The following is a 15,353-nucleotide window of genomic DNA, read 5'->3' on the forward strand; positions in this document are numbered from 1 at the left end:
GTGGGTAAGCCTTTATATTCAGTAGGTAAGTTCCGGTAAATTCGTGAAATCAACGGAAGGTACATGACCGACTATAGGTAGCTAATAAAATGTTCGAAATCAATTTTATCTTTCTTGAAATAACATTAAATTTAAAAGGATAGGTATTTTTAACATACAAATTAAAATATTTTAACACTTTTGCATGTTAATGCAAAAATATTTTAATTTGATTTAAATTTGTTTTAAAATTTTAAATTATATGACTACTTTCCGAATGTTAAGAATTACTGTCTGAAGAATAATGAATTTTGTGTTGAACTTTATTAATTTTATTGTATTTATAAAAATGATAATTATATTTAAAAAATACAAAAGACAATATTCTTGTCTAAACAACTAGTTTTTATAGTATATGAAACTTAAATTTAAAAAATATATATGATAATACGGACATCATTTCTTCCTTTTTTACAAATTACTTTTCAATTTAAGGAGTTGGATGGGATACAGATATCCAAAATAGAAATTTGGTAAAAAATTTGAAATAAAATGAATTAAAATTGAAATTCAGTAGGAACTGGAATATCTTGGAAGTTTATTTTATATATAAAATGTTTTTTAATTTCTTATACATATAAATAATCCTTTAATTAATCTATCGCAGATATACAATAATTAATCATAAAATTGATAAACTTATCTGTTAAATCGGGTTTTAGATGTAAACGAGATATATGTAGTAAATTATTGTAAAAGATATTATTTTCTCGAAAATATTTATTTTATATTTGACTATTTGTTTCCTCGAGATTCATCTTGTAAATTTTGGATCTTTTCAAACCACAGTTCTTATACAAATGTATGTCAGCTTAAATATAGTGTATAAATTATGTAGATTGAAGTATCTAAATATATACTAAAAATGCCCAACTAAGTTATATATTTAATGCATTTCATTTTAACCATTACTTCCCTTTGCAATGTGCTATAAGTGATTTTTTTAAATAAAGAATTTAAATATATTTGATAATTGTAGTTTAACAATTGTAAATACTTAACTGTTAACACCAAATCAATAAATTTTATGTATATGTATATACATATATGTGACATTGTTAATTAATTGTGTGATTTTGAACGCTTTATTTTGATGATGAAATTAATAATTAATTAACGACCGAGGTTTTTAATGGTTTCTTATCTCACATACGTTTAATAATGCTGTATTGTTTGTATAAAATTTAATAATTTATTCTGACAATTTTAGAATATTTTATGGTAATACCTGACAATCAATATCTAATATTTATCAAATTTTAATAGCTATCTGTAAAAATAAACACTACAGCATTCTCAGTGACAAGCGTTATCAAGAGATAATCTTTTTTTTAAAAAAGCCATCTCCTAAGTATTTAATGTAGCGATACAAAATTAAATTTTATCGACAAAATTAAATATAAATTAAATCCTTTTTACATTTTTAATTGCAATTATTGCTCTTTCTTTCTAATTATCATATTTCATATTTTCAAATTGTGTATTTTAATATTTAAATCATATATTTATTTTCAATATTACTTCAATATTATTTCAATACTACGTATTTTAATATTACGTTTGTAAATTAATTTGATGACATTGCGACTATATGAATTCCTCCAGAAGTAAATCTAGAATTAAATTCGTTAAAAGTGTAAACGGACGTATAGTTCTCAATGTGTTAATTATCATTTTGAAGCTCGCTGGATCCCGTTGCATCCGGCGCTTTCTGCAATTGTGCACTTTGGAATCTCTCGTAGCCAATATTCGATTCGCCAAAGATCTTTCGACCAGAGATTCTTTCGTCATCTTTAATGCTGACTTCCGTGCCGATTTGGACTGGCCAAGGCAACTTGCTCGAATCGTTGTCCTTGATCGCTATGAGATTGCTCACTTTTCGCTCGTTCGTGCCTTCAAATCTGTCGTTCCTCAAGTCTTCCTTAGTGGACACTCTGACTCGTGAATTATCCTCGGGATATCCATATGAATGATCGTAATAACTCGACCTCTTTGTATAGGGATCGTAGCCGCCGTATGACTGTGTGTACCGATACTTTCCGGGATCGACGTTGCCGGGTATGCGTTTATGGGTACTGTCTCGCGTGATCGACGTTCTGACCGCACCATCATACCGCGGGTAATTTCGCAAGTCTACCGGTTTCCTTACGATTTCCGGCAGGGTAGCGTAATAGATGATCCGTCTAGGCTTCGGCATGGGTCGGTTTCTGCCGTAGAGGTCGAGGTCTTCATCTCTGGAACGATCGTAACGATCGTAATACTGATCGCTCGGTGACCGCACGTAATAATCCCTTTCTATCCTGTAGCGATCGGGATATTGGTAGCTGTATCCACGACGATACTCGTAATCCCTTTCGCGTATTGCGTTCCTATACCAGGACATTGGGTCGTAGTCATCGTAATTCCTGGTGACCGGCATATCCCTAGATTCGCGATAGTCTGGATAGCGTCGATGTTGCTGGCCTGTCACAAAGTCCGCTCTAGGTGCTTGATGCCTACGATAAATGCTGGACAGAGCCGCAGCTTCTTCCTCCTCTTGTTGCTGCTGGATCACTTGATCCAAGGGGATACGTTGACGAAATTCTACTGAAATTGGCTGCGGCGCGGTCGACCATGTTTCGGGGGAGTTCAGACGAGCCTCACGCACGTTCTTCATTGAAATCTTCTCCATACTCGTCACATTCTCCGCTTGCCTTCGAATACGTTGTACGATACCTCTAGTAGCTTGCTCGTCGTCATCGTCATCGTCTTCCTTGTCCGCATGCAGAATTTTCATCATGAGCGTCTTCCGAAGAATTTTTTGGATAGGTACTGCACTACCTTCGACGACATCGTCTTTAACCTCGCTATCATTATACGGTGAATCTTCCAAGAGTTTTCGCAAATGCTCGAGGTTTTTATTTTCGTGAAGGGCTTCCTCGGCTTCTTCTGGAAGGCCGTTTGGTTCTACGAAACTCAGTGTAGTAAGTTCTGGACGCTTCTGAAGGTTTCGCGTTTCGTCGAGTGGAGCCAGGCGACCTATTCCGCTTATGGTGCGAACTTCGAATGCTGAGGTGTCCAATCGTGGTCGAAACGCATAATCTGTGTAAAGCGATTTCATATATGGCGTAATTTGCCAAGCCTCGCCGATGCCAGCCGCGTTGACTCCAGCCAGCAGGAAGATCAACGAAAACATTGCCGACAGACACGGCATCGTAACATCTAAAAAATCAACATTTTTGATACATATTTTATGCGTGTAGAAAAATATTGAGGTGCAAATTAAAATAAAAAATAAACTTTTTTTTATAACATACACATTCTATTGAATAAAAATTGAACATTAATGATATACTATTTATCATTACACGAAAATTGAAAATTAATTAGTTGTATGTGTATTTTTATTATAATTATACCACATTAATAAAATGTATAAATTTGTAAAAGCAAAATATTTAAAATAAGATTTTATTTTTGCATTAATGGTAAATTTTTTGATTGTATTAAATTGCATGTTAAAATATTATAATTATAATGATCTTTTTTGTAAAATATGTGTGTAAAGTAGTATTTTTTAATAAAAACATTGCAATTTTTGTTACAATATTAATATATTCTACGAGAATAAAAATTTCATTATAATTTTTATTTGAATGCATATTATTCACTCATTATTGCTACTCTAAGATAACGAAATTTATTTACTACAAAATTTTTTTAATTCTGATATTTTTCATAGATATTTTTAACCTGAATATTATAACTTATTTATATTACTAGTATTGTAATGAAATCATGTAGATTTATTTATCTGAAATATTAAAATATCGAGGTTAAAAATATTGAAGAAATTAATAATAAAAATAATAAATTAATACAGTGTGTAAAAAAGAATTAGAAGAGGCTCAGCCGATTTTTAGTACGATCAGATTGAACTTTAGTACGTTCCTTTTCTACAAATGGAGCCCACATTTGCGTATCGGTCTGATTGCTCGCGTTTACCGTGAATGTCATCAGCAACTTTCCACCAAAATGCTTTGGATTTAATGGAAAAAGGCCGACGATACACATTCAATGACCGTCCCGTCCGGTCGTAGCGTGGTCAAAGATCGCATCGAATCGTCCTCTAATGTAGACACGACCGATTCTCCATGACAAATATAATTTCCCAGGCCGTTTCCGCGGCATTATGTCGAGTTCCGGCCGATTCGCATAGATCCGCCCGGACGATTGTTCGCCCGAGCACGCTTACCATAGCTCAAATACGCGTCAGATTTCCGTTGACGAAAGTTCAATGCTTCACGCTATTGCGTTGGAAATTACGACAACAAAAGAAATCGTACACGTGGCGTTCCAGATAAAAATCTCTTTTACTTTTACTATGTTCCATTTTGCAATTTTTTTGAAAAAAAAGTTTATTTATTTCTTTTTAAATAAATTCTTTTTATTTTTTTTTTGTGATGCATAGTTTAGACTTGATTCATGCGAATAATCTCAGAGAAGTTAATGGAAGGTATCAAAATTTGTAAAAAAAATAAAATAACGTGTCTTTATGAACTCAAAGCGTGCGATATTCTTTCACGGGGCTAGCTTTTACTGACAACGTTGACAATTTCCGGTTACATGTCGAGTCATTCCTCCACAGTTATAAGCACGCTCGTTACGTTGTGAACATCGGTAACAAACGACCGTTGACTCGAGCAGGAGGTCGGTATCTTCAGCGATATAGCGGAACAAATCTTCAACTCAAGACGACGATCTTACGCCGTTATCGCCGCACGGCGTCGCACAGTTATGTCCGCGGTTTACAGTTAGACACCGACGAAACTATCTCGCAATTAAAGATCTTCTTTTAATTAGTCACGCGACGTGGCAGGACATCGAATTACGACAAAACTGGACGTTGTTTATCGCGGAAGAAATTGGAACGAGGAGAACACAAAGTGCATAGCGGGAAAATCACTGTAACGGGTCGTCTATTATATTAAAGAAAAAATAGACATAGAAGTAAAAATAAATAAATAAATTTGGTAACTTTGTTGCTTCATTTTAGTAATCAATACATACTGACGTGTGTGTGTATGAGTGTGCACATATATATTTTGGTTTTAAAATTTAATATTTCAATTTATTATATTTTTTTAATCAAATACCATTTAAAAATGGCGTGAAGTCCATATAAATATAAAGAAAATATATAATATAAAAATATATTAATTACACATGAATACGATATGAATACGATAAAAGCTGTATATTTAGATAAAAATAAATTTGTAAATCGCGATTTAAATTTAAATTTATTTCAGATATTTGTTAATGTGGTAATAAATAGAATGCTTTTTATAATGTTAATAAAATTGTGTTAGTATTACACTTAAAACACCAAATGAAAAAATTAATTTAAATTTTGAAAGTATAAATTGCAAAAATGTTTGAAACAAGAAATGCATCGATCTAAAAATTGTTGTCTCATTTATAGATAATAATAATGTTCCTATATATACAAACAATCATACTTTTTTACGACTTTAGTAACAATTAAATAGACATTAAGTTAAAACAAATAATTCCCATAGTAATTATAAACCACATGCGAATTACAGTTGTATCTCGATTTATACAAAGAATAAACAAGGTTTAATATATTTACCGATTTATTACGCAATTCAAAATCTTTATATTAAGTGCAGATTTTATTCTTTATAATATTTGATCAATATATAATAACACGGTTATTATTTTCTCTACATTACAGCATAATTAAATATTTTGTCGAATTTTAATTCATTCAATTTTCGTATATATCATTTTAATTGGCTTATGTACCTTTGTTCAATAAGCTACTGAAGAATAATTTGGAATTTATTATGTTCATAAAAATGTATTACATTAAAGTTGTATCCTGCAAACACGATGCTATAACAACATTTGAAAAATTTATAAGGTACTGCAATTACAGCTTCATGCATCGTACAGAGTGTGCAATTTTTAAAATTTACCGTGTAACGAAGTCTTTTTATTTTAGAAAGAGGTTATTTGAGAAAAGCGTTTCTCCAAGAATAGAATGTGCAAATCGGTAAGTCACAGAGATCTCATCGTGCAATTCTTTAAATTGAAGCAAAAAGAAAACGATCATACGCCAACAAATTAAACGTTAATGAAGTACGAACGCAGCGTTTGACCGTATTTAAAGGGCACGCGAAAGGAGAATACATTAAATCAAAATCATATCTACGCTAAGGGAAATGTTAGTGTAAATTTCGATAAATAATGTACCTGTTATACACCTGTGTCTCGCGGATGTCGTTGACTGTTCGGAGTGACTGTGATTACTACCGCGCAGTAGTCCACAGGCAGTTGGTTTACCCGGGGCTCCATATCTGCATACCGTTCAGTTTGTCGCAGATGAAACATGCCCACCCCTCTACCCACGGAGTCAACTACCGTTCACAATTGCTCGTCGTTTTTAACCGTAAGGCTTGCACCGAATGATAAACAGTCACGCCGGCTACCGGAGCAGTGCAATAACCGAAAATGAAATAGAACGCGGAACGTTATTGCCAAAATATCTGAATTCTGAATTTATCGCCGAAGGTTATAGACATGCAGATATGTACGTAGATATTGAATGATGTTAAATTGAGTTGGCAACATTACAAATTTTGTTGATTCGGAGGCATTTTTATAATTAAATTATACTTGTGTAAGTCAACTTCTAAATCATTAGTAATCAAATATAAAATTATAATTGCAAATTAAAATTTAAGAATTAAATAAGTAGCGAAATCCTACTCTTTATTTATTTGTTGGCTATTGGATCTTATGTTAGTAAAACTTTAATTTGGAACTTGAATCTTAGTTAAAATCATTTCAATGTACGCATAAAATTTTATTGTAGTAAAGTAAATTTTTATTGAATTTAAATTTGATAGTTTAAAATAGAGTATTTTTTTTATATGGAATTGTATAAAACTACATATATAAAGTTCTATAAAGGTAGAAAATTTTTTATTATATCTTATAATGTTTTATAGTAGACTCTTTATTGTTATGTGCTTTCATTACATTTCTCTACGAAGTGCTGTCATCTAGCGAGCAGTAAAGCAGAGAAGAGAGAAAAGATTCTCTTGGCACAGAACAAGTTTAGAAGATTGTAAGATAGTATTTTTTTTTTATATAAGTAAATAAAACTACGAATATAATGTATGTAGTTTTTTATATTGTACGGAGATCATTATAATTTTTTTATTATTAGATATGTTTCTTTATACAGTACATTTCTTCACGAAGTGTTGTCATCTAGCGGAGAGCAGCGAGAAAAAGAGAAAGGAGTCGATAAAAAGCAAGTCGGCAAAGTATCAGCTGAACGTAATCGACAAAGAGATGTACTAATGAAAATTTTAAGAAATTTTGCGATTTCAAAGCTTCTTAAAATTTTGTCTGAGAGTTCAAAACTCTAAACTCTTTAGAATGAGAGGAATACTTAGCAGGAAAATATAATTAGATCAAGAAGTGCAAGTCAGAATATAATTAGATCACGGGCAAGTCAAAACTCCAAGCGTTGCAATTCCTAAAGTTTCATTTATTACAAATTTTCCTTCGTGTTATGTGCAACGTGAGTAAGACATGTTTTCTAAAAAGGGACGGAACAACTTACCTGTTTTCATAACTCAGTCTCAGTCTTAATAATATCAGTTACAAACGTTGCAATATGGACGAATCATGTTTCTAAAGAGGGACAAAAGTAAATCGTTGGTTTTTGGTACGTTTTTTGCGGGACATAAGCATCTCTCCTTCTCTCGATGTTTTTCCCCTCTTAATGGTTTACGCGATTTCGCAACCAACGTACACAACATCCTATATCAGCTAGGAACATTCGTTTTGTGAATTCTCCATTATCGCCTAGATACGCGCGTATAAAAATAATTACATTATGTCGATGAATGTAAAAAAGCACCTATTAAAGTGCTTCACAAGAAAAGAAATAAATATAGAATCAACATAAGCCTCGTAAAATGTCTTCTGTGAATTATTTTGTAAAATAAAGTGCCTCTTCCTTATTTTTATTATACATATATTTAAAAAATTAATATTATTTGATCGATGAAATTGTTAAGTTAGATGAATTGTAACACAGAACTCGAGTTCAATTATCAACTGAATATACATAGTGAACTTCTTTTACACATAACGTCAAGAGGTCAGCAGGACAGACCTTTCTAACGAGCCTCTTAGTACAGTTGAATAACCGCGGAAAGGGCTGTAATGCTTCGCGATGCTGCGATGCCTTGCTGTAATTAGGCGCTTGAAGGGATGAACGTGCTCGAAGAAGTAAACGTGCCAAGAACTGCAGGATTCCTTTGCCTTTGGCAATTCGTTAAAAACTGTTCTAATTACAGACTGTTTGCTAATTACTTATTATAAGCTAAATAAACATTTCTACTTACCACACGTTTCTTTAATTAATATCTTAAGTATTGAAATACCAAGTTACTAAAATGTTAAATTACTAAATTAGAAAAAAACATATTAATAAGTAAAGATTACAGAATAAAAAAGTAAATTTATTGTACTATGTATATACTCTGTAAAAGCAGTGGGAGAAGGAAAAGATTCAAAGACGGTTTAAAAGACGTAATATATTTTATTTAGACATTAATGATCCATAAAACATTGTTTATATATGGGGCTATAAACAAATAACTCTCGTCGCTACCATCTAATCGTGTAATAAATATTTTGTTTTACAAAAGAAAAAAACGCAGGAAGAGAAGCGCGTCAGGTCTCGTAAAAGCTCGATTGATTTTATCCGGCTGTCAATGATATCTTTACTTTTTCGATGATTGCGTTGCATTTACGAATTGTGCAGGCTGTATTTAAAAAAAATAGTACCTATGATATTTTAGATCTTTGATATGCATGAATTATGGAAGTTGTCAACGGCAAATTACAATAGCAAAACATTAAAAATAATAAATTGATTGAAAATGAAATATGTTATACTCTCCTGAAGAAAGGAGATCATAATTTATTCCACATTTATATACGATATATATGACTGTTTTGATTCGTACTCGTGTTTCTTTCAAGAATTGCATAAATATTAAATAAAATTTGAAATAAAAAGTAATATATGATAAAGTGCTAAAAATTCGTAAATGTACAGATTTCTAAATGCATATTTGTGTATTTATAAATTTATTATTTTAGGAGCACTTAAATATTGTTGCATTAAAATAATTATTTAAATTATTTAAAATTACTTCTACATACAAATATAGATTTACAGATTTATGCATTCATAAGTAATGTAATACACAATTGTAATAACATAGAATTTGTGCAACAGCTGCCAAACAGAGCCTTCTTTTTTCTCGCTTTCTCTATGCTACGTTTCCTTCTTAAAATAGATAACAATTATTTAAATCGTGTGTAGTTTAATGATCGATTAAAAATCTTAAAATGAAAGTGAATCAGAACGGAGCAGATAACAGCAGAGAAATGGACTTGCCGTTTTTAATAATGATTGAAGTTTAAATTCAGTTATTAGTAATTCAGTTATTAGTTCGCCATCAACATCATATTGTTTATTGGGGAGATATGTTGTTTCATAAATAATTAAATTGGCAATCTATATTTTTAATCTACACGCATGTGCGAACGCTAAAAAAGGAAGATACAAGTTTCTTTGTTTTCTTAACAAACAGCTTTACCAATATTTAAGGATTATTTATATCCGGTATTATTATTGGTGTTATAATATTTATTGAAGAAAAATTAATCCTCGCTGAAAATTAATTAATAAGTAAATAATCTTTAGAAATATTAGATTTCTAGAAATATTGAATCCATTGATGATGTTTTTTTTTTAGCTAATACGTTGTCCACAAATAGTCTTATGTTCAATATTTTTGCCATCAAGATGACAAAAGCACTTGATTTTATGTAGTTGAATGATAATAAACTTATATTGTATACAATTTTCTAAATATAAAATTATCTGTGATTTACAATTGCATTATGTGAATTTGAAATCTCGTGGTTGATAAATTTCGAATCTAGAAACTAAATACAAAATAGTAATAAACAAAATTATAACCCTAAAAATTTAAAACTTTAATTCCATATTTTTTGAATGAATAAATATAATGTTCTATAGCTTCTTATGCCGAAGCTGCAAACTTTTAAAAGAGATAACATATATATATATATAAATAAAATATATATATATATACATGCACACACCTATACATATATATATATATTGTATAGTTTATACATGGGAGAATGGTCTAAACCGAACATATTTGCAGTTGTTTTCTACAAGGTGTAAATAAAGTTAGATCATAAAACCAATGGTGTCGTTCGAAAGATCATTAAATTTCCTTCATTTTTGCTGTAGACCATTTTGACGTATCTCTTATCTGTTGAATTATAATGGAAAATGTAAAAATTCATAAAATTGTTTAATTCATAAGTCCAAAATAATACTAAAAATTCTAATATTAGATGTGAAAATTTCAAAAATAAAAATGAAATTCGAATACCAAATGTAAAAACTTTAAAAATAAAATAAAATAATTAATGCAATTACAATAAATAAAAAAATCTACGGTTTTTAATGAATAAAAGAAATTAATGAAAATATTTTAATCCGCAATTTAATTAATATTTAAAAAAAGCCAGATATCAAATGTAAATAATTAAATTCAATCTGATTTTCTATTATATTTTCTTTTCATTTGGATTAGATTTCAATTAAAGTTTAAAAGGGAATTACAAGTGCGTAAAGAGTCCAGAATGAAACTGATATTTTTTCCTTTTGGGAAAATGATCGATATTCGATCAGCCGGCATAGACCACGGGATCTAACGATCCTGAATATAATTTGTTAGGCAATTAAGCTATATACAAATGGGTGCGTTATCCTTAAAGGAGATCGATATGTCTCGTTGGTTGGCCGGGGAAGACCGTTCCGATGAATATTCTCTTTTTATCGTTTCTTTTAACATTTTTTTTTCTTTTTCCTCATTTATTCCTTTGCCGATAATGAACCATTGGTCAAGGCCATCACCGTTCCAGAAGTTGTTCTCGAGTTCGTATCAGAATTTAGCTCCAAGGACGAATCCTGTAACAATAGAATTAGACAAAATTATTTAAATAATGGTCTATTAGAGAACATTTATTTTGAAAATTGTGAGATATTTATAGCGCTATAATAGTAAGATAGATATTTCCTATACCATTTTTAATATCATAATTTAAAATATTTCTAAGTGAATTTTTGTACTCTTTTATTAGGTTATGAAGCTTTATTTAAATTATAAAATTAATACACGTTTCCTAATATGTATAGCAAACGTAACACTTGGACGATTATAATATATTCGTGGTTGTTAGCAGAAATCAGAACGATATGGTTTATCGCGCGTGTGGAAAAAAAGGAAACTGCGACGGCATTGTCGTAGTCGTTGTTGGCGCCGACACGCCGATTTACGACGTTTCTGTTAATATGCACCCAAGAAGAACGAGTCTCCATCGCAGATGACTGCTTTTAACTGCTGCATGGCGAAAGCGACGTCAGTCATTAGTGCCATGCTGGTTCCATTACGATCTTTACGCTCTTTACGGTCCTCACGACACGTGATCTAAGTCGATGTTTCTGTCGTTGTACTATTTCCGGCTGTGCATCGTGACAGAGAATCGTGTATCTGTTCTTTTATCTCTCCTATTGTTCAAACCACGGGATTCTTATTTTTTATTTTTGTTCGTATTGTAATAGAATGAATAAAAAGTATGAAAGAGAGAAAATAATATTAGGCAGTTAATAATACGATGCGATTGCAAAAATAAATTAATTAGGGAATATTTTCTTAATTTTTTAAACTTTAAAAATTCTTTTTTTAATTAAAAAATTTTTTTTGTTACTTGTAAAATAAATCTTTTTAAATATTAATTTATTGTGGTAAAGAAGATTTACTATACTATGTAAATAAATATTTTAAACAAATATAAAAATTTTTTAAGTATAAAGTTTAATTAAGAAAGATATTTCCTAATAATATATTTTCGCAATCGCATACTAACAAATATTTTCTTCTATCGCTATTGTCATTATCAATAATTTCTACATATATTCTTGATGCTTTTTCGAATATAAAGTGTAATAGAGGAGAACTGAAAACTCACAATGCTGAGAGTATGCATGATGCATGCTTGTGTAGTGTTCTCGACGTGGATCAATTCGTCGCAGTCTTCGTGATCCAACCCGTTAACGTCAGATCGAATCTTGATCGGCGACAGAGCCGCTTCGTTGTCCGTTGACTTGCCACTGTCGGGGGACGGTATTAACTCATGTCCATCAAGTTCCTCCTCCTCTGCGCGCTCTTCGCAATCCGTAGCCTTGATTTCCTGTCATAGATTCCATAGATTAATACTGTTACGCGAGATTATCGTAGACAGGAAACTGATTAACGAAGGTATCTGCATTGCAATCATTTATCCTCGCAAGAAGCTGTGTATGCTGTATGGTTATGATTGAAAATTGCAGCAACGTTACGTATTGCTGCGGATACTCATTTGTTAATAAGCAACGTGCTACAATTAACGTTAGCGATTTTATCATATAGAAAATCCAGTTTTTCTCTTTAAATTCTAAAATTTAGCACCCTATATATATTTCAAATAGCAGCATTTACTAGAAAGACTTCGTACAACAGAAACACATTTGATTAGATTTCGATTAATCATCCGGATGCCGTTACAAAATTCCATACTTCCTCTGTATTCTTTTTCAGACGGGTAAATTCTTTGATGTAATATATTTTTCAATAACAATGCTACCGTTAGCACGTAAAAAGAACAAAAAATTGGTTAAACAAAAAAGTCCTTTATTCTATTATTCTGTATAAAAGTATATTAGATCCTACGAGCGAGCAGTTTCTGCGATATTTAACATCAAAAGTACGATTTTCGGTTTTGCTATCTGTCGATGGGAAAACTGTTAAGGGGAGAGATGGTGAGCGAGTGGCGGGAAAATGCCATCACCCGAGGGGGCGCGGAAAAATATTACTTCGTCATATGTTTCTCTGTCGATACGTCAACCCCAGAGTTAGCCTCGATGGAATCGACGTGTTTCGCGTCGGTCACTGGGGTTGCTTTTGCCGAGTGCAAGCGCATATACCCCCCTTACTCCAGTTCTATACAACTTCGTGAAAATCGTGTACGTCAAGCGTTGTCGGGAAGACTGTCTGCGTCGTCGTCCGTCGGATATATCTCGTGTCTCAGACGACGCGTATCGTCGCGATGCCTCTTTGTTGCTTCTCTGGATCGCCTCGTGACGCTCCGATAAATGTGACGGAAGACTACGTGTCGTTTTGGTAGAAATGGAAAAAGAAAAAAAAAAAGAGAGGACGTCGTTGAAATGAACTGCGAAATGGTGAAACTGGTCTTTTCAGAACAATTGATGTGACCTACTTATTGCGTAATGATTTATATTAGAGTTGAACAAATCAAATTATATAATTAAGAAAATAATGGAGAATAATTTCGAGACACGTTTCAAAAGCTAGATATTTTTTACGATATAAAATATTCCGAAGGTTTAATTTATAAATCTATCTACTATATTTAAGTCGTTTGAGAGTTCACAATGAATAAATATGCTTACAAATACATAAAGTATTGTATCTCATATGAAAACAATGAACTTTGGATTATGGCCCACCAACGAGAATTGCATTATTGATAACACAACGTCAATACTACAGAGCAAGTAATTCAATCGTCGGTTGGTAATGAAACGCAAATTAATTAATGAAAGTGAGAGAATATTACTTATTTAAATGATCGGCCGTCGCACCAGGCTGGATAATTAGGTATACCTACGGGACAGTCAAATATTTCCGTTAATCTCACGTTTTAATTACTCGAGAAATTCATGTGCGACGATAAAACAATTCCGGATATTCGTTAATGACAAATACATTAAATATGATCTGAGAAAATAGAAACTTTGTGAGTGAGTATATATTCAAACATTTTTCTCGATTAAAATATATTACGGTATTATACATTATTAAACAAATGTGCAACAATAGTTAAAGAATTCCACTGAACCCATATTGCTTTCGTTTTTGACTCTTACCACATTTTATTCATACTGACTCTACTCTTTCTCGCTGTTGAGAACGAAGAATTGGTTCGGAATCTTGGACGTCATTTCGTCGTGCGTAGTGGAGGTACTTTAAGGAGAGCATTATGGTTGTTTGTGCTAATTTTATAAGTTAAAATTATGGATTGTGTTTTAACTGTCAGATATGAGTTTTTTATTACTTGCGTAATAGGTTCGATGTTTTTTTTATTGATATCGAGATATTTTCTTCTATAACAAAAGAACGATTTTGCTGGAGCATTTAAAAATTAAGTTAAATCTGAAAATAATTTTATTGGACCTTTTTAAAACAATTCTATAGAAAACTGTAGTCTGATAAGCAATGCTGTAAAAAGTTTTGACATTTTAACAATCTAATCAATTTAAACTTTGAACGTCTGATATAATTATTTTGACAATTTAGCAAAAATATTTTCAGATCTAGTTAAATGTTTAGATAGTAGCAAAACCGTTTCTGTCGTGTATGATTTTACTTTGTAATTTTCACAGTTAAAAAGAATTAAGCTTGAAACGTTCCATGAGTTTTTCGTTACCGTTGTAAATAAAATATTAATAGTCATCTGTTTCGGTTCATTAAAATTTTATCTTAATTTCTATATTGCTTAGCATAAAAATGAGCGATTTTTAATTTTATTTTTTAAGATACGATTAATTCTACTGAAATTACCAGACAATAATCTAATTACAAGCAATAAAAAATAAAATAGACATTCAGTGATTAAAGTGTAAAATGTCTTATTTTAAATCACTTTGCCTCGAGGGTGAATTCTAAACTCCCCTTTTATAGTCGTTCGTTCCACCCTTCGCCATTCCCAAGGCGGAAACTATTAATTCTTCAGTTCAGGCTGCGCGATTTTGTAAAATATTGCTGCATGATGTCGGTGTAAATAATAAATCTCAGACAGGACGTAAGAGGAGTGAGAATTAACCTGGAAATCCTGCGGGGAAGGCGACGACTCCTTCGGTTGGTCAAGGCTAGGGCTTCGTGACGGGCTCGGCGCTCTTGTGCCCAACTCGTAAATGTTGATCATGTGAGCTGCTTGGGCATGGACCATCAATTCCCAAGCACTTGGAAAGGATAACTTGCAGAGGACGCAGAGTAACGCCGTCGTCGAGTCTCCTGTTCGTGCGGGAGCGCGGGACGTTAATAAATAAT

At 31.9% G+C, this 15,353-nt stretch overlaps 2 protein-coding genes across 5 annotated transcripts in view; both read right to left on the reverse strand.

Annotated features, from left to right (window-relative positions):
* Positions 1–1,702: 1,702 nt before the first annotated feature.
* LOC108780131 (uncharacterized) lies at positions 1,703–3,232 on the reverse strand. The gene has a single exon (XM_018547724.1). The coding sequence runs from the start codon at positions 3,230–3,232 to the stop codon at positions 1,703–1,705; it is 1,530 nt and encodes a 509-aa protein (XP_018403226.1).
* Positions 3,233–10,812: 7,580 nt separating this feature from the next.
* Positions 10,813–15,353, reverse strand: part of LOC108780146 (uncharacterized) — a 197,551-nt gene continuing 193,010 nt past the window's right edge. For 3 of the 4 annotated variants that reach the window (XM_018547751.1, XM_018547750.1, XM_018547752.1), the window contains 3 exons: positions 15,127–15,353; positions 12,214–12,435; positions 10,813–11,152 (listed from right to left, as the gene is read on the reverse strand). In XM_018547751.1, coding sequence (XP_018403253.1) covers positions 11,057–11,152; positions 12,214–12,435; positions 15,127–15,353 — 545 coding nt within the window. In that variant the 3' untranslated portion in view covers positions 10,813–11,056. The remainder of the gene's footprint in view (positions 11,153–12,213; positions 12,436–15,126) is intronic. The other variant, XM_018547753.1, reaches the window with a different exon arrangement.

This window comes from Cyphomyrmex costatus, unplaced genomic scaffold, assembly GCF_001594065.2.
Source record: "Cyphomyrmex costatus isolate MS0001 unplaced genomic scaffold, Ccosl1.0 scaffold685, whole genome shotgun sequence".
Classification (NCBI taxonomy): Eukaryota; Metazoa; Arthropoda; class Insecta; order Hymenoptera; family Formicidae; genus Cyphomyrmex; species Cyphomyrmex costatus.